General features: G+C 36.8%; 3 protein-coding genes across 7 annotated transcripts; 1 reads left to right on the top strand and 2 right to left on the bottom strand.

The window, feature by feature from the left end:
- Positions 1–40: 40 nt before the first annotated feature.
- LOC107217812 lies at positions 41–7,887 on the bottom strand. Its single transcript, XM_015655485.2, has 8 exons — positions 7,436–7,887; positions 5,374–7,048; positions 5,054–5,288; positions 4,837–4,946; positions 4,513–4,759; positions 4,232–4,436; positions 3,634–3,835; positions 41–3,544 (listed from the first exon to the last, which is right to left on the bottom strand). Exons 1-8 carry the CDS (start codon positions 7,654–7,656, stop codon positions 2,018–2,020), a joined length of 4,422 nt encoding a protein of 1,473 aa, XP_015510971.1. The 5' UTR covers positions 7,657–7,887; the 3' UTR covers positions 41–2,017.
- A 2,361-nt stretch (positions 7,888–10,248) lies between these two features.
- LOC107217813 (probable Na(+)/H(+) antiporter nhx-9) lies at positions 10,249–16,337 on the top strand. Of its 3 annotated transcripts, XM_046730024.1 has the most exons (18): positions 10,253–10,512; positions 10,661–10,948; positions 11,056–11,319; positions 11,725–11,921; positions 12,019–12,275; positions 12,467–12,684; positions 12,782–12,984; positions 13,150–13,239; positions 13,330–13,400; positions 13,560–13,775; positions 13,913–14,048; positions 14,138–14,278; positions 14,369–14,438; positions 14,663–14,767; positions 15,038–15,097; positions 15,284–15,448; positions 15,516–15,668; positions 15,787–16,337. In XM_046730024.1, exons 2-18 carry the CDS (start codon positions 10,789–10,791, stop codon positions 16,011–16,013), a joined length of 2,733 nt encoding a protein of 910 aa, XP_046585980.1. In that variant the 5' UTR covers positions 10,253–10,512; positions 10,661–10,788; the 3' UTR covers positions 16,014–16,337. The 3 variants fall into 3 exon arrangements, with proteins under 3 accessions (XP_046585979.1, XP_015510972.1, XP_046585980.1); XM_046730023.1 differs by having other exon boundaries at positions 10,249–10,948; positions 13,925–14,048; XM_015655486.2 differs by having other exon boundaries at positions 10,250–10,948.
- LOC107217783 (transcription elongation factor, mitochondrial) lies at positions 16,189–19,096 on the bottom strand. Of its 3 annotated transcripts, XM_015655445.2 has the most exons (6): positions 18,849–19,089; positions 18,589–18,746; positions 18,167–18,401; positions 17,858–18,004; positions 16,972–17,149; positions 16,189–16,902 (listed from the first exon to the last, which is right to left on the bottom strand). In XM_015655445.2, exons 1-6 carry the CDS (start codon positions 18,903–18,905, stop codon positions 16,559–16,561), a joined length of 1,119 nt encoding a protein of 372 aa, XP_015510931.1. In that variant the 5' UTR covers positions 18,906–19,089; the 3' UTR covers positions 16,189–16,558. The 3 variants fall into 3 exon arrangements, with proteins under 3 accessions (XP_015510931.1, XP_046585985.1, XP_046585986.1); XM_046730029.1 differs by lacking the exon at positions 17,858–18,004 and having other exon boundaries at positions 18,849–19,096; XM_046730030.1 differs by lacking the exon at positions 18,589–18,746 and having other exon boundaries at positions 18,167–18,384.
- Positions 19,097–22,714: the final 3,618 nt, after the last annotated feature.

Here is a 22,714-nt window from a genome sequence, read left to right as displayed (position 1 = left end):
AAAATTATCAATCCTGATATAAATATATCCTGTGCCACACTTTGTACTCGTAAACATTATTCATTTGAGTGTTTTTTTTTTTTTTTGTATTTGTGTTTTTTTCTAGAAGTAATATCTTAAATTTTCACTCTTTAATTAATCTAATGTTATATGCACAATATACAGAATACAATTGATTAAATAAGATTCACATACTGCTATTAGATAAATTAACAAATAAATAATATCACACTTGAGAGAATTCATGGAGTTATCCTTAAAGTAATAGATGTCTAGATATACTAAAAGTATATCCATAACATTATTATAAAATCACAAAATCATATCACAATGGTATAGGTAGGTATGTTTAGTAGAATGCTAATGGTTATATACAAAACAGTGAAAAATAAAATTTAACAATTTCCAATACTGGTCCTGACAATCATAAAATAACAGCATATTTTTAAACAAGGTGTATAAGGGTGATATTTTTACACTGAGTCTAAAAGTTACAGAATAACTCCATTGGTAATTAAGAAACATAGTAATAACAGATGCCTTGCAATATAATTTGGCACACACGTTACAATATTTTAAATCTTTGGTGTTGACAGATAAGAATCAATGGGTAATGAGACGAAGAGAATTCGCTTCAATAAATATCATTTCTACAAATAAGTACAATTAAGTTGGCAGAAATGTAGATTCTCGAAATCTTATATAAACTGGATCCTAACTGCGAATAATTGCAACAAATGAAATATTTAGAATTCAGTTCTAATTTCTACTAATAAAACTAGTAGCTCGACCCCAGAGTATGAATTCTACCATATTGCAAATTTTAGAAGAGAGCATTCAAAATTTGAGTAAGAAAATGAAAGAATATAATATTTACTTACTCAAATACCATTTCTATTAATGGTAAATAATTTAAATAGCGAATAACTATAATTGACGGTATTTTGATAATTTTATGTACTTCCATTGAGTGAGTTATATCAACTATTGATGGGGCAGTGATCAAAGGTAAATGGATTACTTGATAGAATTTACACAAGTTCCTCTGATGTGAACAATTTTTGGATTCTTTCTAGAGTTACGGAAACCAAATTAGTGTCACTCACCAATTATTGCCATAAATTATTTTCTTTGGTAGTAAGCAGAAAATGTGAAAAATAGAAACCTCACTTGTAAATTTGTGTATAGAAGTTTTCGAAGGGTTTGAACTTCAGTTAAAATCATGCAAATATTTGTATCAACCTTAGACCTATTTTATCTAGTAATTAATGTACTGTTATACACTAAAAGTTACCTACGCACTGCCGTAAAACGTTCTGAATGCTTATAATTAATACAAATTACTAAACTTCAAAACTCCTGTGTCATGTATTGAAAAATTGCATCAATTATAACTTTGACTAGAAGAAATTTCAACATGGAATTTACAACCATGGAAAAATTATAAATAGATTAGACTCGTAATCTAATAAAATTTACATGTGTACTTGTTAACTCCAGACAGCCGTGTATATCAAGATTACATATTCTAAATAGAAGAATATATGCTAAAAGCTAGATAACAACTTTTTTCAACTGGTTATCAAGTGTATCAATCTAAACGTATCACTGACCGTATCATACGTCACAAATTGTGAGACGCAGTTACTGCAAACTACTTTTTGCACGACGTTTACAATTTTTGAAGTAGATATTCAATATAGATTCACTGTAACTAATATTACAAACCAGAAGTCTATAAGTGCTTCAAACATTGATCCAGGGTTCAGGATCATATCTGATTACAATATTTTTATATTCATCGGAATAAGATTCTGTCGCCTCGTTTCATATGTAGTGAAAATAATTCTGTAAATTGGAAAAGATCCTAATGATCTTAATGGAAATTATCACAATGTCTTTCGAAATGGTCTTCATTTTGTATTAATTTAATAATCATCGCGATTTCTTAAATACTGAGTTTTTTCTCCAAAAATAACTACTTGATTTTGAAAGCGTAATAAAAAAGATTTAAAAATTAATAATATCCAGAGTAATGATGATATCCGGGTCTTGGTGGATGATACGGGGCTGGACTAACGGGGTAAGTTGGATTGTATCCAGGGGGTGGAGGCGGTGGCGACATAATTCGGCCATCTATCGTATCAGGCACAACATGCGAGTTTGAAACACTCGATGGTTGAGGGCTAGTGAGCAATCTTGTTCCAGTTCCATGCAAGTGATGAGACCTAGACAGACTCAAGTCTACACTGTGTCGTCCACCTGGAGTTAAATCTAGACTAACTACTCTGAGAACATCATTATGTGGATAAGATGGTGGCGGAGGTGGTGGGGACATCGAGTAGCCTCCCGTTCTGCTGAGATCAACGCTCTGTCTTTCAGTAATTTCGTAAAGATGATGGTGGTAACGAACATTTTGTACCTGAGCACCAAAACTGTGGTGAAATCCTCGAGCCGACATGTCCAACCCCTGCAGTTCACTGCTGTTTAGTACAAGGGGCTCAAAATTGGTTCTCTCTCTTCCGAAGTCTGATTCTATTGTGTCATATTTATAAGAAGTGGATAGATCCAATTGTAGAGGATCCTTCTCTTTAACGGATAGACTCAAATTTTGAGCTACGGAATCACCTTCATCGCTCGATAAATTATCTGTGGGAACTTGGTGATGATGCACGTCCTGGTATCTTGGATTTGGTGTTGCAGCTGGTGACACTAAGTCTTGGACGTGAATATAATTGTTTGGGGACGTTACTCGCGGCAAATCTTCATGGTGTAAATACTGTTCCATGTTGTGAGTCCTTGCGTTCATATAATCCACAGGTCTATGCAAATGATAATCCATGTGTAAATGGCTCGGTGGTGTATGACGATTGTCTGGAGTTGGGGTAGGCGACATGAGCTCTTGTTGCTGAATGTAAGAATCCAAATGAGTATCTGGAGATCTCTGAGGCATAGGCGAATGTAAGTGCGTTGAAATTGAATATAGATTGGTATCTCTGTCATTATCTTCTAATATTGGACTAGAAACAGCTCCGATATCTCTTTCTGCTGCATCAAGTGCTGCTTCTACCAGCAAGCTAGCATTCGAGCTTTCCGTTCGCCTATATACATTCAATCCTAGTTTAGACTCATCGATCAGGGTTTGTGTTATTTTCCCCTCTTCTTTCCTGTCTTCAAATTCGTAAACGTCTTGTGGGGCAGACGAAGACTGAGGCTGAGCTGGTATTTCTGAAGTCGTTGGCGTGCTGAATTCACCCATCCATTTTTTACTCCCTTTACTTTGCAGCCTTGCGGTTGTATACAAATCCGTTTCGGGTCGAATATTTTCAACATTTGATTCTATGCTGTCTACTATATGCAGTGTACTGGACTGGGGTGAGGATGGCTGATGATTATCATGCTCGAACTCATCCTTTGCTGGTGGATCATCTTCATTGTTTTGATACTCAACAGATTCGGGTTGTGTAAGTTTTATTGGTACTTCTGCTTTCGAGCTACTTTCTGAGCTGCATTCATCTAATGACGGTAAACTGTTGCTGTTATCCTAAATGAAAAAATACAAATACTTTCACTGCTTGCTTTGAAAGTCCCTTGACCAGCATCTGCATATGCACAGTATCTGAGAAACGTTACCTGGGAACTTTGTCGGCTTAATCTGGGCGTCTTTCCACGGCCCGTGTCTTCTATAAGACCTCCACTATATGCGTCAAATGTATATGCGACAGAGCGTTCAATCTTGGGCATCATTTCTTCAGTCAGCCCATGCACTTTCTTGTAATGAAATTGTAAACACTGTTTAGTGGTGAAAGCAGCTTTACAACTATTTTCTTTGCACCTGAAAATTGAACCGAAAATAGCAGTCATTTTACCGGACTAGAATGTATGGTGTATTGATCGTGAAAACAGTAAAAACTGGTGGCCAGTCTAAATCTCCCTGAATATATTCGCCCCGAACAAAACCTCCCCAATAACATTTCCAGTATAAAATACCCTCGGTTAAAATCGACCCTGTTAAAAAAAATATATATATATATATATATAAAATAAATTAAATTAAATTAAATTAAATCAAAATGTTCGAATAAATTCTGCAGGGAGGACTTTGTCCAGGGGAGTTTTTTCAACGAGGATTTCTACAGGGGGGATTTTGTTCGAGGATTGGGCCTAGAGCCGAAAAAACTTTGATTAAGCAAACAATCGATATAGCATTGCAGTTGATAAATTAACATACTTAAAAGGCTTGACGCCACTGTGGGTCAGCATGTGGATCTTTAGATTACTCTTGTTCTGAAACATCTTTCCGCAACGATCACAAGTAGCTGCACCAATAACGTCTTTGTGATGGACCTCTTTCATATGACGCTGCAGAGCTGCTCGCGATCCGAGTAGTTTTAAACACAATTTGCACTGAAATTCTCTAAGCACTTCCGACATATCTGCACAAAGCAGAAAATGAATGAGATTTAGAGACAATACAAAATAAAACTTCATAACACTTGAAAATAATCCTACCACTGTGCATCCTTTTGATGTGTACTTTCAATTTCTGTGGCTGGCAGAATTTCCGGCCGCAAAAATCGCAAAGTGGCCTTGCTCTCTGCGGGTTTTGGGAACACCCATATGTTCGATGCATTTCTAAGTAATTGAGTCTCAAGAAAAATTTTTTACAATATTGGCATTGGTAAGCTCCACGACCTGCATGTAGCTCGGCCGCATGTTTCATTATGTTATCTTTTCCCAAAACAGCAGCTCCACAAACCTGATTAAAATATGATTTTGTGAAAGTCACTACATAGCAAACTTTTTGACACAATATTCAAACAGATTTCTTTTTACCTTGCAGTGATATTTTCTTATCGTAAGGCTGTAATTGGTATCATGAAAGATGCAGCAATGCAGCCGATAGTAAATAGGATGAGCAAAGTTCAGATTACAACCTCCGCAATCTGCATATAATATAGAAATTTATACATTATTGCATGAAAATTTCTATATTATTTGTGTAAATTATTCCAAGTATAGTAAGTCACAGTGGAGATATGGTTTTACTTACTAGTTTTGTCCATTTTATTTTTCCGCGTCCAAGCAGACGATTGAGAATCAGCCCAATAGGTCAATTCCGTCCCAGGAGAAATATTCTGCGTAGTGATCAAATGAAGCTCTCCTTCTTTGCCCACAACAATAACACTTCTTTCTTCCTTGGTATCTGCTGGCCTCATATATCGAACCCAATTACTCCTCAATGGGTCTGTAGTACTGATATACGAGGTCTTACCATTGTGCTCCATCTGCAAGAAAGCAGAATAAAACTCAGTGAGGAATAAGCTGAGAAAAATAACTATGCGGGTAAAAAGAAAGTTAAAGTTTTTTAACCTCCCAAATATGTCTCATTGAGAAGTCATCAGGTATGTCCATTTCTTTAACTGGTATACCAACAAGAGGTCCAAGTCTGGAATACATTGGTAGTCGACTCTTAGCGTAAACCCCAAGCCCATGGTCGTGACTGGTTACTTTCAGTTCTAAACACTCTGGCAGGGAGTCTCTGGCATAGATTGGTCTATCTTTGTCAAAGATCAGCTGCTTTTCTTCACTTTCTACTTTTATCCTCTGTTTAGATTGCTCCGAGTTTATTTGGTCGTCATCAGATTCAAAACCATCATCAGGTGGTTTGTCATAGCCTTCAGACATCGGATCTTTGCAGCAGACTGTCTTCTGAACTTCTGGATTATCCACATGCTTATTTAACCAATTAGCATATGTGGTAGAATCTAAAATGGTATACTGAGGCTTGAGCAATGGGCAGGCGTCCTGTAAATGCCGACTGTTACACTCTTGACAAAGCTTTATTTTTATTGCTACTCTCTGTGGTTCAGTCAAAGAGATTTCCGAGTTATTTTCCATCAGTATGCTTTCAGGGACGACTGGAGTTGCATCTTCTATAACAGATATGGGCATGACACTTTTATCAGGAACAATAATTCCATTTTGAGGGGCCTTGCGAACATCGTGGTGTTTCTTATTCTTATGCTCGCCTGTGTGTTTGTGTTTTCTTTTACGATGCTTATGCACATGTTCATCTGTGACATCATCCGATACACTTTTTATATCTCTACAATCTCGATCAGCTTCATACCTAATTCTTTTTCTTTTCTTTCTCAACTTTCGCTCATCTGGAATATTATCCACCTTTGATAGTTGAGGTGTATCATCGTCACCAACTTTGTCACCAGTCATATCTGTGTCTGAATTATTCAATTCTTCAGACTTTTTCATCCTGCTCAAATCTTGTATGGCTTCTTTGAACCCAATTACAGTTTTTCGTTTACTTGTGCTTACAGCTGGTAGCTTTTCACCTTCATCATTTGCAATTTGACTACCCTCATTCTTCTCAACTTTTAAAACTGCATCATCAGCAACTCCTGTCTCTTTGCACGAAATTTCTTTGTCCTCAGGAGCATTGTCAAAACCGTTTACAGTCCCCTGTACACATTCAGCAAGTCTAACTTTATCTACATCTTCAGTCTTTGGCTTGTCTACATCTACGTGCAATTCAGGTTCTTCGGCTTTTCCAGAGTTCCCCTTGTGACTAGCGGAGCTGTCTGTGTCATTGTCGCTAATTCTTTTCTCTCTTTTTTCGATGGAGTCTTCATGACTCTTGTGATGCGTCACAAGCTCAGGTGCCACACATCCTTCTTCTAATTCTACCGCAGTATTATCCGATACTTTCAAATGTTTCCTCTTCCTACGCTTGACTTTATGGTGTTTGGTTTTACTTTTGTGGTGTTTATTCCTGGAGCTCCTTCTAACATGTACTTTGCTCAAGCTTTCCAACGTTTCCGATTCTGCTTCAGCCTCTGGTACTTTGTCAGTTTTTGGCACAGATGACTGTGCCTCTGGCACTGGCAGCAGCAACTGCTTGCGAGGACTTCGACGCAACGGCTCTTCACCTTCGTCAGCCTCGTTTTCCACGGCAACAGATTTAGGTCTGTTTCCTTCATCTTCACAATCTGCTTTCCAGTCCAATCCATTCTGACATCTTTTGTTTAGCCTTAGAAAAGCGAAGATTGATGTCAGTAGTGAATAAATAAAATTTCAATGATTAACTAAACAAGATTTATGCTTTTCATTCATATAAACAGGACAAATATCATTTAGCACAACACAGTGTGCACCGATTCTGAGTTGATTGGGATATTGGGATAATCGTGCCGGTACATAATACTGATTTGTTCAATGAAAGAAAATAGTATCCTGCAGTAGATGGCAAGAAATATGGGGATTCGGGGAATCCCCGTTTGACGTTTCGCCGCCAGCCATTGCTTTCGCACTGAAAGCAACGGCCGGAGTGACAGCTATCCCTGTAACGCAACGAGGGTTAGATGCCGTGAAGGATTGACATTGAAGGGCACTGGAATAGGGACAATTTTCTACGTACCTCTGCGCCGATTCACCTAAATCCAACAAATGTCCGGCTAGGTCCTCGTCAGTGCCAAGTCGGAGACGTTTTTTTAGTTGGATCCATCGTTTCCCGTTGACAACACCGATGTGTATACTTCGATAATGTTTATTCTCGGCCGGAGGCGCCCGCACCGTTGGTCGAACGTGAGAACGTTTTGTTCCTGATTCTATCGCATGCCTCGTACTGTTTTTGGGCATAACTACATCCTAGTCCATAAGGATTAAAGCCAAAAAAGTTAAGGACGCGCACCGATATCAACCTATCCTCTTTATGCCATGGGGATGTCCTACACCACCACCACAACCACCTTCATCACCGACGCCCACTGTCTTGCCTTGCGACCGTCCACGCGTTCTGATGTATCGATCGGGCACGAGGCACGAGCAAAGGCTGCGAGGCGACCCTTGTGCAGAACGCTCTCTGGCGGCAAGCGAAGCGCCTTCGATATCCATCAATATCTGTGTTTATTTTTATTATTATCATTTTATTATTGCCACGGCATTGTGTATTCTGTACAATGCAGCGCATGAAGTGCAGACGATTTTTCGTTTTCAGGAACGAGTGGAATCCATTCTGAGAAAAAAACTGTCGATGATCCTATGTTAAACATGTTCCAACTGTTTTGGTGTTTTCTTGGACGCCATGTTTAATTTGGATATTGAGATACGAGGATTTCAAAAATGTTTGAATCAAGACCGCAACCATGTTATTTCACTCAAATCACAGCACCTTATGCTAATAAACTTCCTTACTTCACGCAGTATATGGCTCTACTGCATTCAGAATAAATTAAGGTGTAAAAATAATTGAAACATCCGCTGAAACATGAGCTATCATGCACTTTTGGCGAAAAATATTTTACACATATTCGCTATCTCACTTTAGGATAATTCTAAAGCATTCTAAACTAATTGATCGGTGGAATCTCATTCGACAATTGCTGTTGTCTGTGTTAAAAAAAAGAGACTAATGCATCGAAATAAAATTTATCGACGGGGAAAGTGTGCTTGCAAAAAATATGTATATTGAATACCCTGACCTAACCTCAGATCAACTTTTGGCGAAGATTTAAATATTTTGACGCATAATTTCGTTTGAAAAGAATTTGCGTGAACTTTGACGAAAAATAACCGGTCTTTACAATTGAATTGTCGGGATTTTGATAAATTCCCAAACAATAAATCCGCCTAATGGTTTAAAAGAATATTATGTCCAAATACCCCATTGGAAGTCCGGTTTCGGGCTCCCTGCAGAGCTGGTAGGCGGCAAATTTTGGTACACAGTAGGCGTGTGGAGGTGCATATTTGCATGGCAAATGCTACCTCCGTTAAACCTAGCCGGTAGCAACACGGAACGACTTTAAGAGAAATAATGTGAACCAGATGAAACATTTTTTGTATTTTCTATTTCCAAAGCAAGTCTATAAATAGCCACACTACATTATTAATTTAAATTTGGGAGTCAGCGACGGAGGCTCACTGTCAGACAAACCGAAGATTTCGATACATCATTTTTACACTTGCATTTAATCGTGAGGTTGATAGCGTTTTATTCAATCCGTGTTCTGTTCAGGTTAAATAAACTTCGAATGATCATATTCGGATAGGTTCAACTCCATAAACAGCACGATGGAAAATTTTTACAGGATTGATCGGCATTGCGTTCACCTTATTATACAAGCTCTGAATCCGATAGAAACTTTAGCGAAAATTAACTGGAGTTTTTGCATCTATCATTCATCAATCGCGTTTGGAATATCAGTGTATCGTTAAGTCAAGTTCCCAATAAGCTCCTTCAAGTTTCGTTGTAATGTGAATTTATCAGTGGAAATGGATATGATGAATAAAATATAACGAATAAGTTTGCGCAGAGATCGTCGTCAAAGAAGCCGATCAAATTTTTTTTCCTAACGTATAATTTCTTTGTGTACCTACTCAGAAAAGCAGCTGGCCCGTTAAATCAAAAATTGCTTGAAATAACTAAATGCTTTCTTTTCTGCCTTTTTTCACCATAGGTACGGTTAACCAAGGATTCATTCGAGCCTAGTAAATACTTCGTTCGCTGAATTTTGATTGGAACAACCGAATATTTATTGATACAAAAGTGTACTATATTCCCACAAATGATTTGGTTGATTAAACATGGTGATTTGATATAATCCATAAAATGTTTGGTCGTACAGAACTACGCATCTACAAGCAAATTATTCAGTCCAATAATCATTTATTGGCTTCCCGACGTCAACTAGATAAATAGCTATTTGAAAAGACTACAGTTTTTGCTGAATGAACATGCCCATAGTTATTCTATATCTATGACATATATCTTCATCGCGTTGACAAACATGCGCGCAGCGGCTAATACCTCAAAAAGTTTTACGAAATTCGAGACTGTAAATAATTTGTGGTCACGTTGCACATACCTCGGAACCGCATTGCGAGATCCGTTCAGTTATCAGCATTCTTGACGACGGTTGTAACGTTTCTGTTCTTTCTTTTTTTTTTGCAAAATCCAGAACCGACATCCATGTTTCATAATATACCGCATCGCGCGCTTTGATTATTCTGGGTATATCATAGATCTGACCGTTAAAAAATTAATTAAAGAATCGCGGTGGCTGTTATTTCGTGATATGTAGCAAAACTCCAGCCTCCCCCCTCCCATCGAAGATGTGTTGTGATGGTCGTAGCACGTGGGACGGAGGCTTGCGCACCCCCGCGTTATTTGTCGCATCACGGGTTCGCCGCGCGACGCAACGCTTGCGCGTTTTTGGCGAACGATCAGCTGGCCTGGGGTAGAATTATATATCAGTAACGACGCACTCCCCTGCGAATAATATCGAACGGACGTATTGGAATAAAAGATGGAAACAGGAGGAATGGTTGTCGGTGGAAATTCATCTACCTTATACCGATAAAATGAAATATTGTTCAAAAAATTGAGGGGGCTAACAGCAAGGAAACAACTTAACATTAACATGTATAAATAATATTGAACGTACGTAAAAAGCGGGTCGAAAGAGGAGAAGAAGCAGAAGTGATTATACGAAAAATGTTAGCCTCAACAATAGATTATAAATAATAACCTACACATTGTCTCGCAGCCAATACCCAATTATGGCAAAGTTTAACTCGCCCATAAACATCGTTTATGTTATGTGTTTAGTATGTCAAATTAACAAAATATTCGATATTAAATTAGTCGACGCGTCTAGTAACGGTATTAAAAATTCACCGCCGGGTGAAGAAGCATCGACGGCAAAGTATTTTGGAACAAAAAATTTCGAAGACAAACATGTGCCGGACGATCTGCGAAGTCCTTTTCCCGGTATGGAGTTCGGTCCGATGGGTCCAGTCAAAAGACACGATTTCAAAGGGGATGTGGAAAAATCTACGCGTCAATACGATATTGTTACCGTTGAATTTCACAGGGTAGAAACCCCGTTTGTTATCGGTATATGGATATTCTTTGCCAGCATCGCTAAAATAGGTAAGTACACGGCTATATACTCGTATAATACGCAGTTAACTCTTCCGCAAAACGAAACTTTACACTCGCCATGTGACATACGGACAATAATTCCAACCCCTGTACAGGTTTTCACATGGCACCAAAATTAAGCAGAATGTTTCCCGAATCGTGTCTCCTCATCGTCGTCGGGGTCGTAGTCGGAGTATTGCTATTCCACGCCGGTAGCGTCCACGTATCCCCGCTAACTCCAGACACATTTTTTCTCTACATGCTACCACCGATAATATTGGACGCCGGATACTTTATGCCGAATAGATTATTCTTTGACCATTTGGGAACTATACTGCTATTTGCCGTCCTTGGAACCATATTCAACACCTTGTCCATCGGTAAGCGTAAGAGAAATATTATGTGGGTTCTGTAATGCTAAGCGCAACCTACATTGCGGTGACGATTCACACTGCGAAGCTGGTTCGCGTCTAGAATTATTTCAAATCTGGAAAACACAGGAATTCGCAATTACTGTGTTATTCTTATCCTTTCCTTACAATTCATTTTTCAATTATATCACCACCTAAATAGTTTCGTACGTACAACACTTATCGCGTGACTTATTCTCGATTTTTACTTTGTCTAATGAAACGTCGTGTACAATAGCTCAATAGAAATAGTAAACATTTGACGCGGGGAAACCGAAAACGCGAGGTTGGTTCGGAATGTTGAAATGCGTAGAGCCTGGCTGGATAAACCACGAATATAAAACTTTTTGATAAAATAAGACGTCATATTTTCAGGTGGATCACTGTGGATATTAGGACAAAGCGGTTTATTCGGGTGTAAGCCACCGCTGCTTCACATGTTCCTGTTCTCAGCCTTGATAAGTGCCGTAGATCCTGTAGCCGTGTTAGCTGTTTTTGAGGAAATTCACGTTAATGAAATACTGTACATAGTTGTGTTTGGGGAGAGTTTGTTGAACGATGCTGTTACCGTGGTAAATATTCCTGCGTTCGAGGTGTGGAGCCGTGCTCGTGAAAGATTAATTAACAGGCCTATCGCTTTGTTTTTCTTTTTTTAAACTATATATACAGGTACTTTACAACATGTTTGAAGCTTACAGTGAAATGGGTGAGGCCCGGATAGTCTATACCGACATAATGTCGGGATTTATGTCGTTTTTAGTCGTTGCTATTGGTGGCACAATAATTGGTATTGCCTGGGGATTTGCTACTGGATTCGTAACTAGATTTACGGATCAAGTACGGGTCATTGAGCCGATATTTATATTCGTTATGGCCTATTTGGCCTACCTTAACGCAGAGATCTTCCACATGTCGGGAATATTAGCGTGAGTTACCGTCACTTTTATTTTTCCCGCCATAACGTCGGCAATCTAGCTGGTAAATACATGGTGAATTTTTTGGCAGAATTGACGTAGATCTTGCCAAAGATAACGCACGACGCTACTCTCATGTGTGATGTAAAATCTACATGGAGTAGTGGGTTTTCACAGTCCAATTATTCATATTTTCCTTTCAGAATAACATTTTGTGGTATAACAATGAAGAATTACGTGGAAGCAAACATATCGCACAAATCGCATACCACTGTTAAATATACAATGAAAATGCTCTCGAGTAGCTCCGAAACAATAATATTTATGTTCCTCGGGGTAGCAACTGTCAACAACAAACACCATTGGAATACATGGTTCGTTGTAATGACCATAGTATTTTGTTCCGTCTACCGTATTATCGGTGAGTAGCCGTTTCTTTTTCAATTACGGACGGTTTTATGTAATTTTCAAGATTGCAGGCAAGGCGCGTACACAGGCTAATCCTTTTCCCTCACCAGGTGTGGTGCTCTTGGCTGCTGTAGCGAATCAATTCCGCTTACACAAATTGGATAAGGTTGAGAAGTTCGTAATGTCTTACGGCGGTTTGCGGGGTGCTGTGGCATTCGCGTTGGTCTTGTTGATTGATCCTGCTCACGTTCCGCTTCAACCGATGTTCGTCACCACGACTATCGCTGTTATTTACTTCACAGTCTTTATTCAGGTATAAGGAATAGTATATAGGTACAGTAGTTATCGGATCTCCGTTAATACCCGCGTGATTCTTGCGTTGGTTTTGTAACTCCGAGTTAAAACTACACATCCGCTTACGATAAGCTCGAATGTTTAAATGCAGATGTATAAGTTATAATTCGAATCATTATTTCAGGGAATTACCATCAAGCCTCTCGTCAGAATATTGAACGTAAAAAGAGCTGAGAAACGAAAGCCCACTATGAATGAAAGGATTCACGAACGAGTAAGCATCGCAGCAGTACACTTTACAGCGCAATGTTTATCAAATATGATAGAGCTTGACGTAATTTTCATTTTCGGCGTATGCTAACAGATCATGGACCACACGATGACCGGAATTGAAGACATATTAGGCAAACATGGGAATTACCACGTCAGGGATAAGTAAGTACAGATATGTTTGATTGTAGGAATATTTTCAACACTTACATATGTATAACATGGGAAAATAATCGTACTATTTGTTTCTTGTTCCTCTCTATTTCTCTTTCTCTCTCTCTCTCTTTCTCTCTCTCTCTCTCCCTCTCTCGCTCGTTCTTTCAGATTTAAACGATTTGACAACAAGTTCATTCGTCCCTATCTCCTGAGAAATCATCAAGGGGCTGAGCCAAAAATTTTAGAAACTTATTCAAAACTAACAATGAAAGATGCGATGGAATACATAAGAAGAAATGCGTCGACTATAGGAAATATTAGCGGCACAGAGAGCATGTCTGCAATATTTCGCAACTACAGTAACACTGGTCAATTCAATGGCAGGTTAGTTCAAAAAAACATTGCACAAGATTATTCATGCATGTACGAATAATTGTACCGTCGTTATTCAATAGTTTCGTTTCTGAATTTTCCGGGGTTATAATTTTGCAAAAATTTTGAAATCTACACGTCAATTACAGCCCAAGTTTTAGTCAACTAGAATCTAGCTGGAACATTGATCTCCAAGAACTGGAGTATAATCCGTCAAAGAAAGACTTGACAGATGCCAAAATACATCACTTACTTGCGGAAGAATTATGCAAGCCGTATAAACGCGTAAGTTATATCAAACTCAAAGTTACTCGCATCCGTCGATTACTTATGGTTGGAGGCAATGTGAACAAACATTTTCATCATCGTTACAGCATCGTCGCCTTAGTTATAGTCGTCACGCGGTTAACGATCGTGACTTATCGACGCAAGTAAACTATAAAATGCACATGAACATAAGACGTATGATGGGAGAGCATAAGCATCGGAACAAACGCAGCAAGAAATTGCCAAAAGTACGATTAACTTGTCAACACATTTACAGTTTCGAGTTTCTCTTTGCTTCCACGCGAATGAGAGGTAAACAATTTTTCTTTCATTTGTAGGAAGGAAAGCAAAACCACGTCAGTTTCCCGGAATTTCAACAGAATGGCTCTACTAAATTATTTTCACAAGGTACTGCATATAAATTCCATAATTGAAAAATACCCGTTAACTATGGGTAATTTAATTTATTCTGGGGTTAATTCTCACGAGGGAAAACCATAAGAAAATAAATATGAATATACAGAAGTATTCATGAACGTGTAAGCAATAAAATTAGAAAAAAAGGAAGCGACGATATGGAAGGAACCCGAATATTATTCAGTGGATTTTCGTTAATTTAAATAATTTCTTAGATTACATCAACGAAGTACTTTATGAATCCGAGTGTAAGGATGGATATAAACCAAGTAATAAAGATGATTGGGAGTCCGGGATTACATTCACAGCACGTTCATCAGGTAAACTAAAATCAAGCCTATGACAATATTGTATTGTATTAATTGACAGTTGACCAATGCTAAAAACAGATGTCGACAATAAGGGTGTACGTTATTTCAACTTCAATATAAGCTGAAGCATTGTAAGCAATTAAAGCGTTTACTAGATTTTTTCGAACCTATACAGGGCCTAGAAATTTATTGTGAAACCAGAATCGGACTTGAAAGTAAGAAGTTGAAAAAACCCCAAGCGCGATAAATACTTCTACATTTACATGTTTTCTGTTACAGATCCCCCAAACGCTCTGGATTTGCAACTGGATTTAGTAGGATTGCCACGTGACATGGAAGGTACAAATATCTGAGTTTGCGCAAAGCCTACAAACGTTGGAAAATTTGTTTTTACCGTTTTTTAAAATGATAAAGTTGCTCATTTCTTGAACGTGGAGTAAAACTGACAATCTTCACTGAACGTAAATTCAGGTGAAAAACGTATACTTACTTGTATGAAGTAATTTGTCTATAATAAATTTCTAGGAGACTGCCAACGAGCCACAACTCCAACAGCAACGGAAACGATGCTGCCTTGGAAGAGAGAAGATGATTATGATTCCACACGTCCAGTGAAGCAAAATGAATTCCCCGCTTGGTGTTCCAATAAGGAATATTTGGCTTACAATTCGCCATCAGCAACGTTTCTGGGTGAGTAGCTATAAGCCTGTGTAGTACATGCGATTATCATCCATCACAATCTCATACATGTTTTTAGGAGGGATTGAACAGCCTAAAGTTCAATCGGTCATTGGTCTTTTCGCTCAGGAGAGTATTTGCTCGATAAACTCAACGGGATCACAAGATGGTATTGAAAGCACACCTTCCGTGGCGCAATTAGAATATTGCTACTCTCCATTGAGAATAACAGGTACTTGTAATGGCGAAATGAAACTCAATGTGACTTTTCCATAGATAATTGATCCTGACAGGAATTAAGGAGATTATAACTCAAGAGTTCTTAATTATTAGAATGATTAAAATTACAGATGGTGCTCACCGATCGTCTCGTCGAGGATCAATGATGGAACTGAGATCGGTCGAGCCAATATCACAAGAAAAGCCCGCAAACGGATCACATTCTTTACCCGAATGCTGGAATCCACAAAAATTGCGTTTATCACAATTTCCATACACAGTAAAAACGCCTAGCTTATCAACGGCTCTTATAACTTCGTCTTCTGATTCGTCAGATTACGAAGAAGAAAATATATGAAAATAATCTTTCCAGAGTACTGAAAATGAGATTAGCTGTAATATAAATTGAACAAATTTTATCTAGCCTTAGGTTAATCGTTGTGTATTGCAGCACGCCACCAACTTCATCGATTCACTGGTATTATTCTACTTTATTTTCGGCGATAAAAATTCACAAAGACTCATATTTTTTCATCTGACACTGTATCGTCACGGACCTATGTGTAAGTTGTTGATTCTGAAACTATCTTGATTGCAATAAGAAGACGTCTGAAGTAGATTTGGCGCAGATTGTAGAAACTAGTGTTGTAAAAAGTTGATAATAAAGAAATTCGGAACACCAGATCTTGATATCGATCATACCTATTATAAATCCCCTATTATTACTTGCCATATACGAGATCTTAATATGGTTGAACATGATTAGAATATTGATAAATTAGGAATTTCGTTATGATCACCTTTACGAAGATCCAGAAATATCCAACTATTCAATAATGAGATAACTGGGTTTTGTTATTTGGAAACAACTTTATTGTCAACTTAATAAGCAGAGCGGAATCATTATTTGATTTTTGTAGAATATTGATTTGAGGTGAGACTTTTGAGCGAAACAGGATTACACAGGATAACCAAGTCGATGAAAGCCACAGCAGTCAGTAGAGCCTGACTTAATCCTTCTTTTCTAAATTTATTGCTCCCATTGTATAAGCTTGCTTCAAAAGGATCAATAATTACTGGTAGAATATGTGATAAGGATTTGCTAATATTATCGTCTATAATTGTTTGTACTAAGGAATCTGCTGACACAGTTTCACGACCAATAATTAATTGAAATAATTTTGGTGGTATATTTGGTCGTATGAAATAGTGATTATCAATCTGCGTGTAGCTTGGTCCCTCATTTCCTGAAAATAAATATATCATTAGAATGCCGTCATAGGTATGATTTACTGAAACTCAACAGTTTTTCTTACCATCGGACTGATTGAATTTTGTACTGATTAACATTTGTAACGTCATAGCCAACTGAAAGCGTTGTATATTCCTAAGCATAGTTTTGCTATCAATTTTATTTTGAAAATTCGCGAGGGGAGTTACATCTTCTGCTACATAGACATCTGACACAGGCAGTTTGCTCCAGACTTCTAATGCCTATAATTGAAATCGAATGTCCTCAATGTGTTTTTCGATTTGGGTTGTCAGAGTTTTAGTGTAGTTCCATCCGAGAGAAAATGATTTCTGCTGCTTAAATGTAAAGACTATTTTTGCTGAAACATTCTTTTTGTTTGGTAGACGATTATATCCATTTATTTCAACCCATCTTCTTCACAGGGCTAATTGCCGCAGTTATCAAGCCATACACATATGTCTATTTACGCGACATTGTGATTAAATAATGTTGTATTTTATACATTATTTCAATATAACAAATACTAATTGTTTCGTTGAAGGCAATTTTGTCAATGCAACAATCGATTTTCTGACAGATGCTTACAGAGTTCATACTAATCCTGCATTGTTTGCACCTACTTATTTTGATTCATTATGGTAATTTCGTTTCAATGGCCGTTTGCAACTCTGGCAATGACTTAAGCAGTTTTGTGGCGTGTAGCACAACTTGTACACTGAATCAGGCATATTCAGTCCATCAGGTACATAAAGCTCTACAAATTTATTTAAGAATATGAAAAACAAGCATTTTCAAGTTGTGCTGGAGGGTTGACAAAAATCTCAAAAGTAAATCATAAGAACTGAAGCCTATGCACCAAAGGCAATCAACCCTGATCTTGGGTTTTACGATTGTCTAGAGTACAAGTACATCACCTAGTAAAGTTCGAATGATGCATATTTTTATCTTACCACATTGTGAAACAAATTGGTATTGATTTGCTTAGGCCATTCCGGAAAGTCACAAGCATCCCATACCAACAAATGACCATCGATATCCATTTTTGTCCAACTCACATGTGTCAAGCCTACATGAATACTTGTTACAGTTTTAATTTTCTGAAAATAATTACACCAAACGTGGTCATCGTGGTCATTATCGTCATCAAGTCTCCAAGTTTTAGTTGAAATTACTAGTTTTCATACATCACCTACTATTTTTTAGATAAAGGCAATGAATCAATAAAGAGCTAACAACAGATAATGATTTGACATACTCACAGATCTTTTCTCTTTCGTTAAAGCATTCAAAGTGATATTCTGCAGTACTTTTTTCAGTTGCTTATCCAATGATCTGGTTTTGTCTATGGGCTCTTCCGCTATTGAGGAAAGGAGTTTTTCCAGATACTTTTTGTCGAAATTCTCAACATCAAGTAATTGTTTTATACTTGTAAATGGTCCTTTCTTTGTCCGGTATTTTTGAATTTGTTGGGAGCATCCTTTAGAAATGTCGTACCTGCATGGTTATTCATTATTCGAATAAAATCTATGCTACAATTTTGATGCTTTGAACAACAACGCGATATCGAAAATAGAGAATATCGGTGTTTCAACAAAAGCTTATATTATTTTGTAATAGACAGCTTCATGACCAAATACAAGTTTGACATAAAATTTCTCACAACAAATTCATTTATGTTCACCTAGTCAAATTGCTAGGACATGTTGAATTCAAAACAGTGAGTATTCGGTCCACTGTTTGGTTGTCGTACTTCGACATGAATTCCAAACCAGGCGCCACCTCGGACGATTCTTTTGCTGGTGCGGTGGGTATTTTTAAATGAAAGTGGGAATTTGCTATCTGAAATTGATTGTTTTGAAAAAATCGCTGACTGTGTAATTTTCTAATCTCTAAATTAAACGTTAACGATACTGATTAAACATTTGAAACTAAAAACCTTACCCTCTGAGCACTTGCCCATTTCACGGTGATGCACCTAACCCCGACCTTAATCAGCATAATTTAGTCTGTCAACTCAAAATCACAGACTCAAAACTTTTCTCGATTAATTGCAATGATTGGTTTCCACGTTGAACAAAAATAAGTAATAATTTACGTCGTGATCACGTTACAAACAGTCGACGGAGCATGCACGCGTGCAAGGTCGTAGGGGTATGCGTGTATGTATGTAGGTTATGACAACTACCGGTAGGCTTTTTTTAAATACAACATCTGTTTTGTGCCGCCATCTTGAATGACAACAGACGACCGCGAGCCTTGAATATGCCTTAAGTAGACGATCCATGTGCTCAATGTTTGTTACTAAGTGTCAAAGGTATAGAATTATATTATAGGTATATTCCAAATGTTGTACAAGCTTCAGTTTTCTCCCAATATTTTGCTACCGCTGACTGATAAATTTCAACGTACGTATAATCCAGTATAGTGCATTAAAAATGACTAACAATGAATGTTCCATTGTTGAATGTGAGTCAAAGAATGCTGGAAAATTTTAAACACTTACGCGTAAAGAGAAAACGTGTAAATTTAAACTCTGAATAACAAAATTGGAGACCTGCAGTAAGAAAATCATGGGTAATTGATCAAATGTGATGCGATGTGACTATTCCCGATTTTCATAAATCAACATTTAACTTTGAGTCCCTAAACTTGAAGCAAAAATTTCAAATAAACTATGAAATATGTAAATTAATTTTTTTCTTCACATATCTTTCTCTACAGACGTTTTGTCATCGTACTGATCACCATCACAAATTCCATGGTATTTTCAAGTTTTTCAAATTTTTACCGTTGTTGGTACCCATTCCGTCCTAAATAAAAAGTTGTACCTAGTAAATACAGCAAATGTATTGAAATAACTGTTATCGTAGTGCGTACGGATAAAATATAACGAGGATAACTGACAAATGGTTTCAAATAATAATAATTTCAGAATAATAGTCATTGCAACTAGGTACTTATGAATAAATATACATCTTGGGAAGGACTAAATCTAAAAAAAATCGTGTCTTAATTTTAAGGAATTAGTAAACTATGTGAAGATCGTCCATTTCTAGTAATAGTTAGCGGTTATTGATTGAAGTTTGAATTGCAAACCAGGTTCATTATAAGTCGTCTCGATACGTCAGCAATTCTTACAATCAAATTACCATGGAGCAAATAATGTTGCATCAACAATAACGGTATCGGCTATTTCAGGATCACAAAAAATTGCTGCATCGTTAGGTTCCTTCTAAAAAGCGACAAGTTGAAAGCTGCTAACTAGTGACAAAAAAGGTTGACGAGGTTTACGTGTACACTTTTACAATTAGAGTGAGAACTATTATACATGCAGTTTTCTAAACGATATAGTACGTACTGTGTAGGTATATTGTTGTAATAAAATTGAAACGGAATTTCAGATGTTTATTTATCGCACAAGTAGGTACGTTATTCATATATTATTGATATTATTTTTTAGAGACTTATTAATTGAAATGGAAGGGGATATTTTAATACACGTAACACACTGTCGATTTTAATGATGAGGTTATTCTGAAATATTCATGAGGGCTTTGAAATGAGTCGTAAATGTAATTTAAATGTCAAAACCTCCCTACAGCTTAATATCAACCCGACTGACTATTTATGTGGTGATTATAATTACGAGATGAGCGAATGAAGGCTGCGACGTTGTGCTTGAAAATATGCAATTTTACACTTGTATAATGATATTTCATATAGTTCACTATTTCGTCTAATACGTACGGCTACAATCTAATTGTTCTTTAATCAAATCACAGTAGGCTTGTTACGCACCTCTTATTACTTACAAAACTATAAAGCAATTGCGTAAAAAGTCCAATTCTCTTTACATTACATATACATATACACATATTATACTATGTATTATAATATTGTATTATATTACATTACATGTAAAAAACACAGTGAAAAGAAGGTCAGTTGAAAACGTTAGACGTGACAGATTCAACGTATATATCATTATCTATTATTATATATACCTATATGCTGACATATACGTTCAAAATCAATACGTAATCTGTTGCAGAGTTACAGATTTGTAATCGTTGAGATACAATAATTATCTAATCATTCATACGATTTTTATTCTAACTAGTTTTCATTCTTTTTTCCTCTCTTGTGTTGCAAGTTTTTTTTTTTTTTTTTATTTCTTCTTCGTTTCCCACCACCCTTGTTGATCCACAAACTTGCCTCCAATATTTATTATAAAGATCTCCAAAAATGTACCTATACCAGTCACCTAACTTTGAAACTCGTACGTATCGATATACGCATACATTATAATTACACACCATTTGCATATTACCGTACATACATTAATACGCGAATTCTGTTATTGAGCGGAACTGAAAAAAGATAGTGTCTAATGTAATATATCGATCTTTAAAAGCGATTTTTAAATGAATTCGTCTATCTACATCAACGTATTAGTTACATACGCTCGCTACCGCGTTCTCTGTATTTATAGATTTTTGATTTACGTATAGACTACTTGAATCTATTACAATGTATTATCAATAATAGTTAATATTAACAAGAAAATGTTTCTAATTTTTTCCATTTTGTTTTATTCTTATTGTTAGTTTTGATCGGTGTATGAACCGTTAGAGATTATACGGTGAAGTATAGCGTATTTATCAAACGTGCGGATATGGGGTAGCAAGAGATGGAATTTATTGAACTAGGTTGAATGCAACTCTAACGCTATTGCTCTAAAAGAAACGAATTTTCAACTAGAAGCGCCAAAATCGACAAATCACGAAAACAAATTTCGTTTCGAAATGTTTGATGTTTGAGTTATTTATTTATGATTCTAGGTGTATCCTTTCGAGCTGATTTTATTGAAAAAATTCTTATAGTACATCATGATTATTACTATAATATCGTTTAAACGATTGTGATGATTCTTTTTTGGTCTGTGAAACTAACGATAATTCATTCCGTTCAAATTAGGGTATAAATTTGTAGCTCAATGTTATTACACTTATAACGCATATAACGCAGAATATAATACGGGGTGATGCGATGACTACTATGGAATAATTGTTGTTGCAAAAATAAGAATATAACATTTGTTATAGCTGAGGTTTGCGTTTTTGGAAGGACGTTGTTTATTGTTTATTGTACATGAATTGTATACTGTCTCTGTTTATGCTGTGTAAAAATATAAAACATTTCGATATTATACAGACTTGTTATGGGTATGTATAATGTATAATGTATAACATATTGACCAGCTGATGATCGTGATGGACATTACAGCGCGTCATATGTACGATATTTATTTACTTGAGTAGGTATATGGCAATATCACTACTTACACTTCTATTCACATCCGTTAATCGATCATATTACGCGCGTTAATCGTTATAGATGCGTGCGTACCGACTTACGTGACGAAAATGATTAGAGGAAAGAAATATTTTATGTTTATTTCGAAACGCAATCCTTATAACATAAAAATCAAAAATTGAGAAGCTTGTACATGTAACATAAGCAGAAGAATAGAAGTTATTCTCGCATTTTGATAATGATAATTGTTTCGGAGAAATATATCTTTTCAAAGCAGATACATAATTGGGTAGCATTTTCCCCCGAAATTTAATTTTGAAAAACGACCCAACTTCTGGCGACAACTTACAATTATACGGATCGAAATTTCTGCAAATTGTATGACGGATTTGCCGCGAGCTGAATTAGCTGGTATCTGGTGCAAAAATTGTTGTACTACAGTGTACTGTATACACATGCAAATGCAAGAGTATGACAAAAAAAAAGGGCAC

Source organism: Neodiprion lecontei, chromosome 2 (assembly GCF_021901455.1).
Source record: "Neodiprion lecontei isolate iyNeoLeco1 chromosome 2, iyNeoLeco1.1, whole genome shotgun sequence".
Taxonomy (NCBI): Eukaryota; Metazoa; Arthropoda; class Insecta; order Hymenoptera; family Diprionidae; genus Neodiprion; species Neodiprion lecontei.
This window is presented reverse-complemented; position numbering and strand designations above follow the sequence as displayed.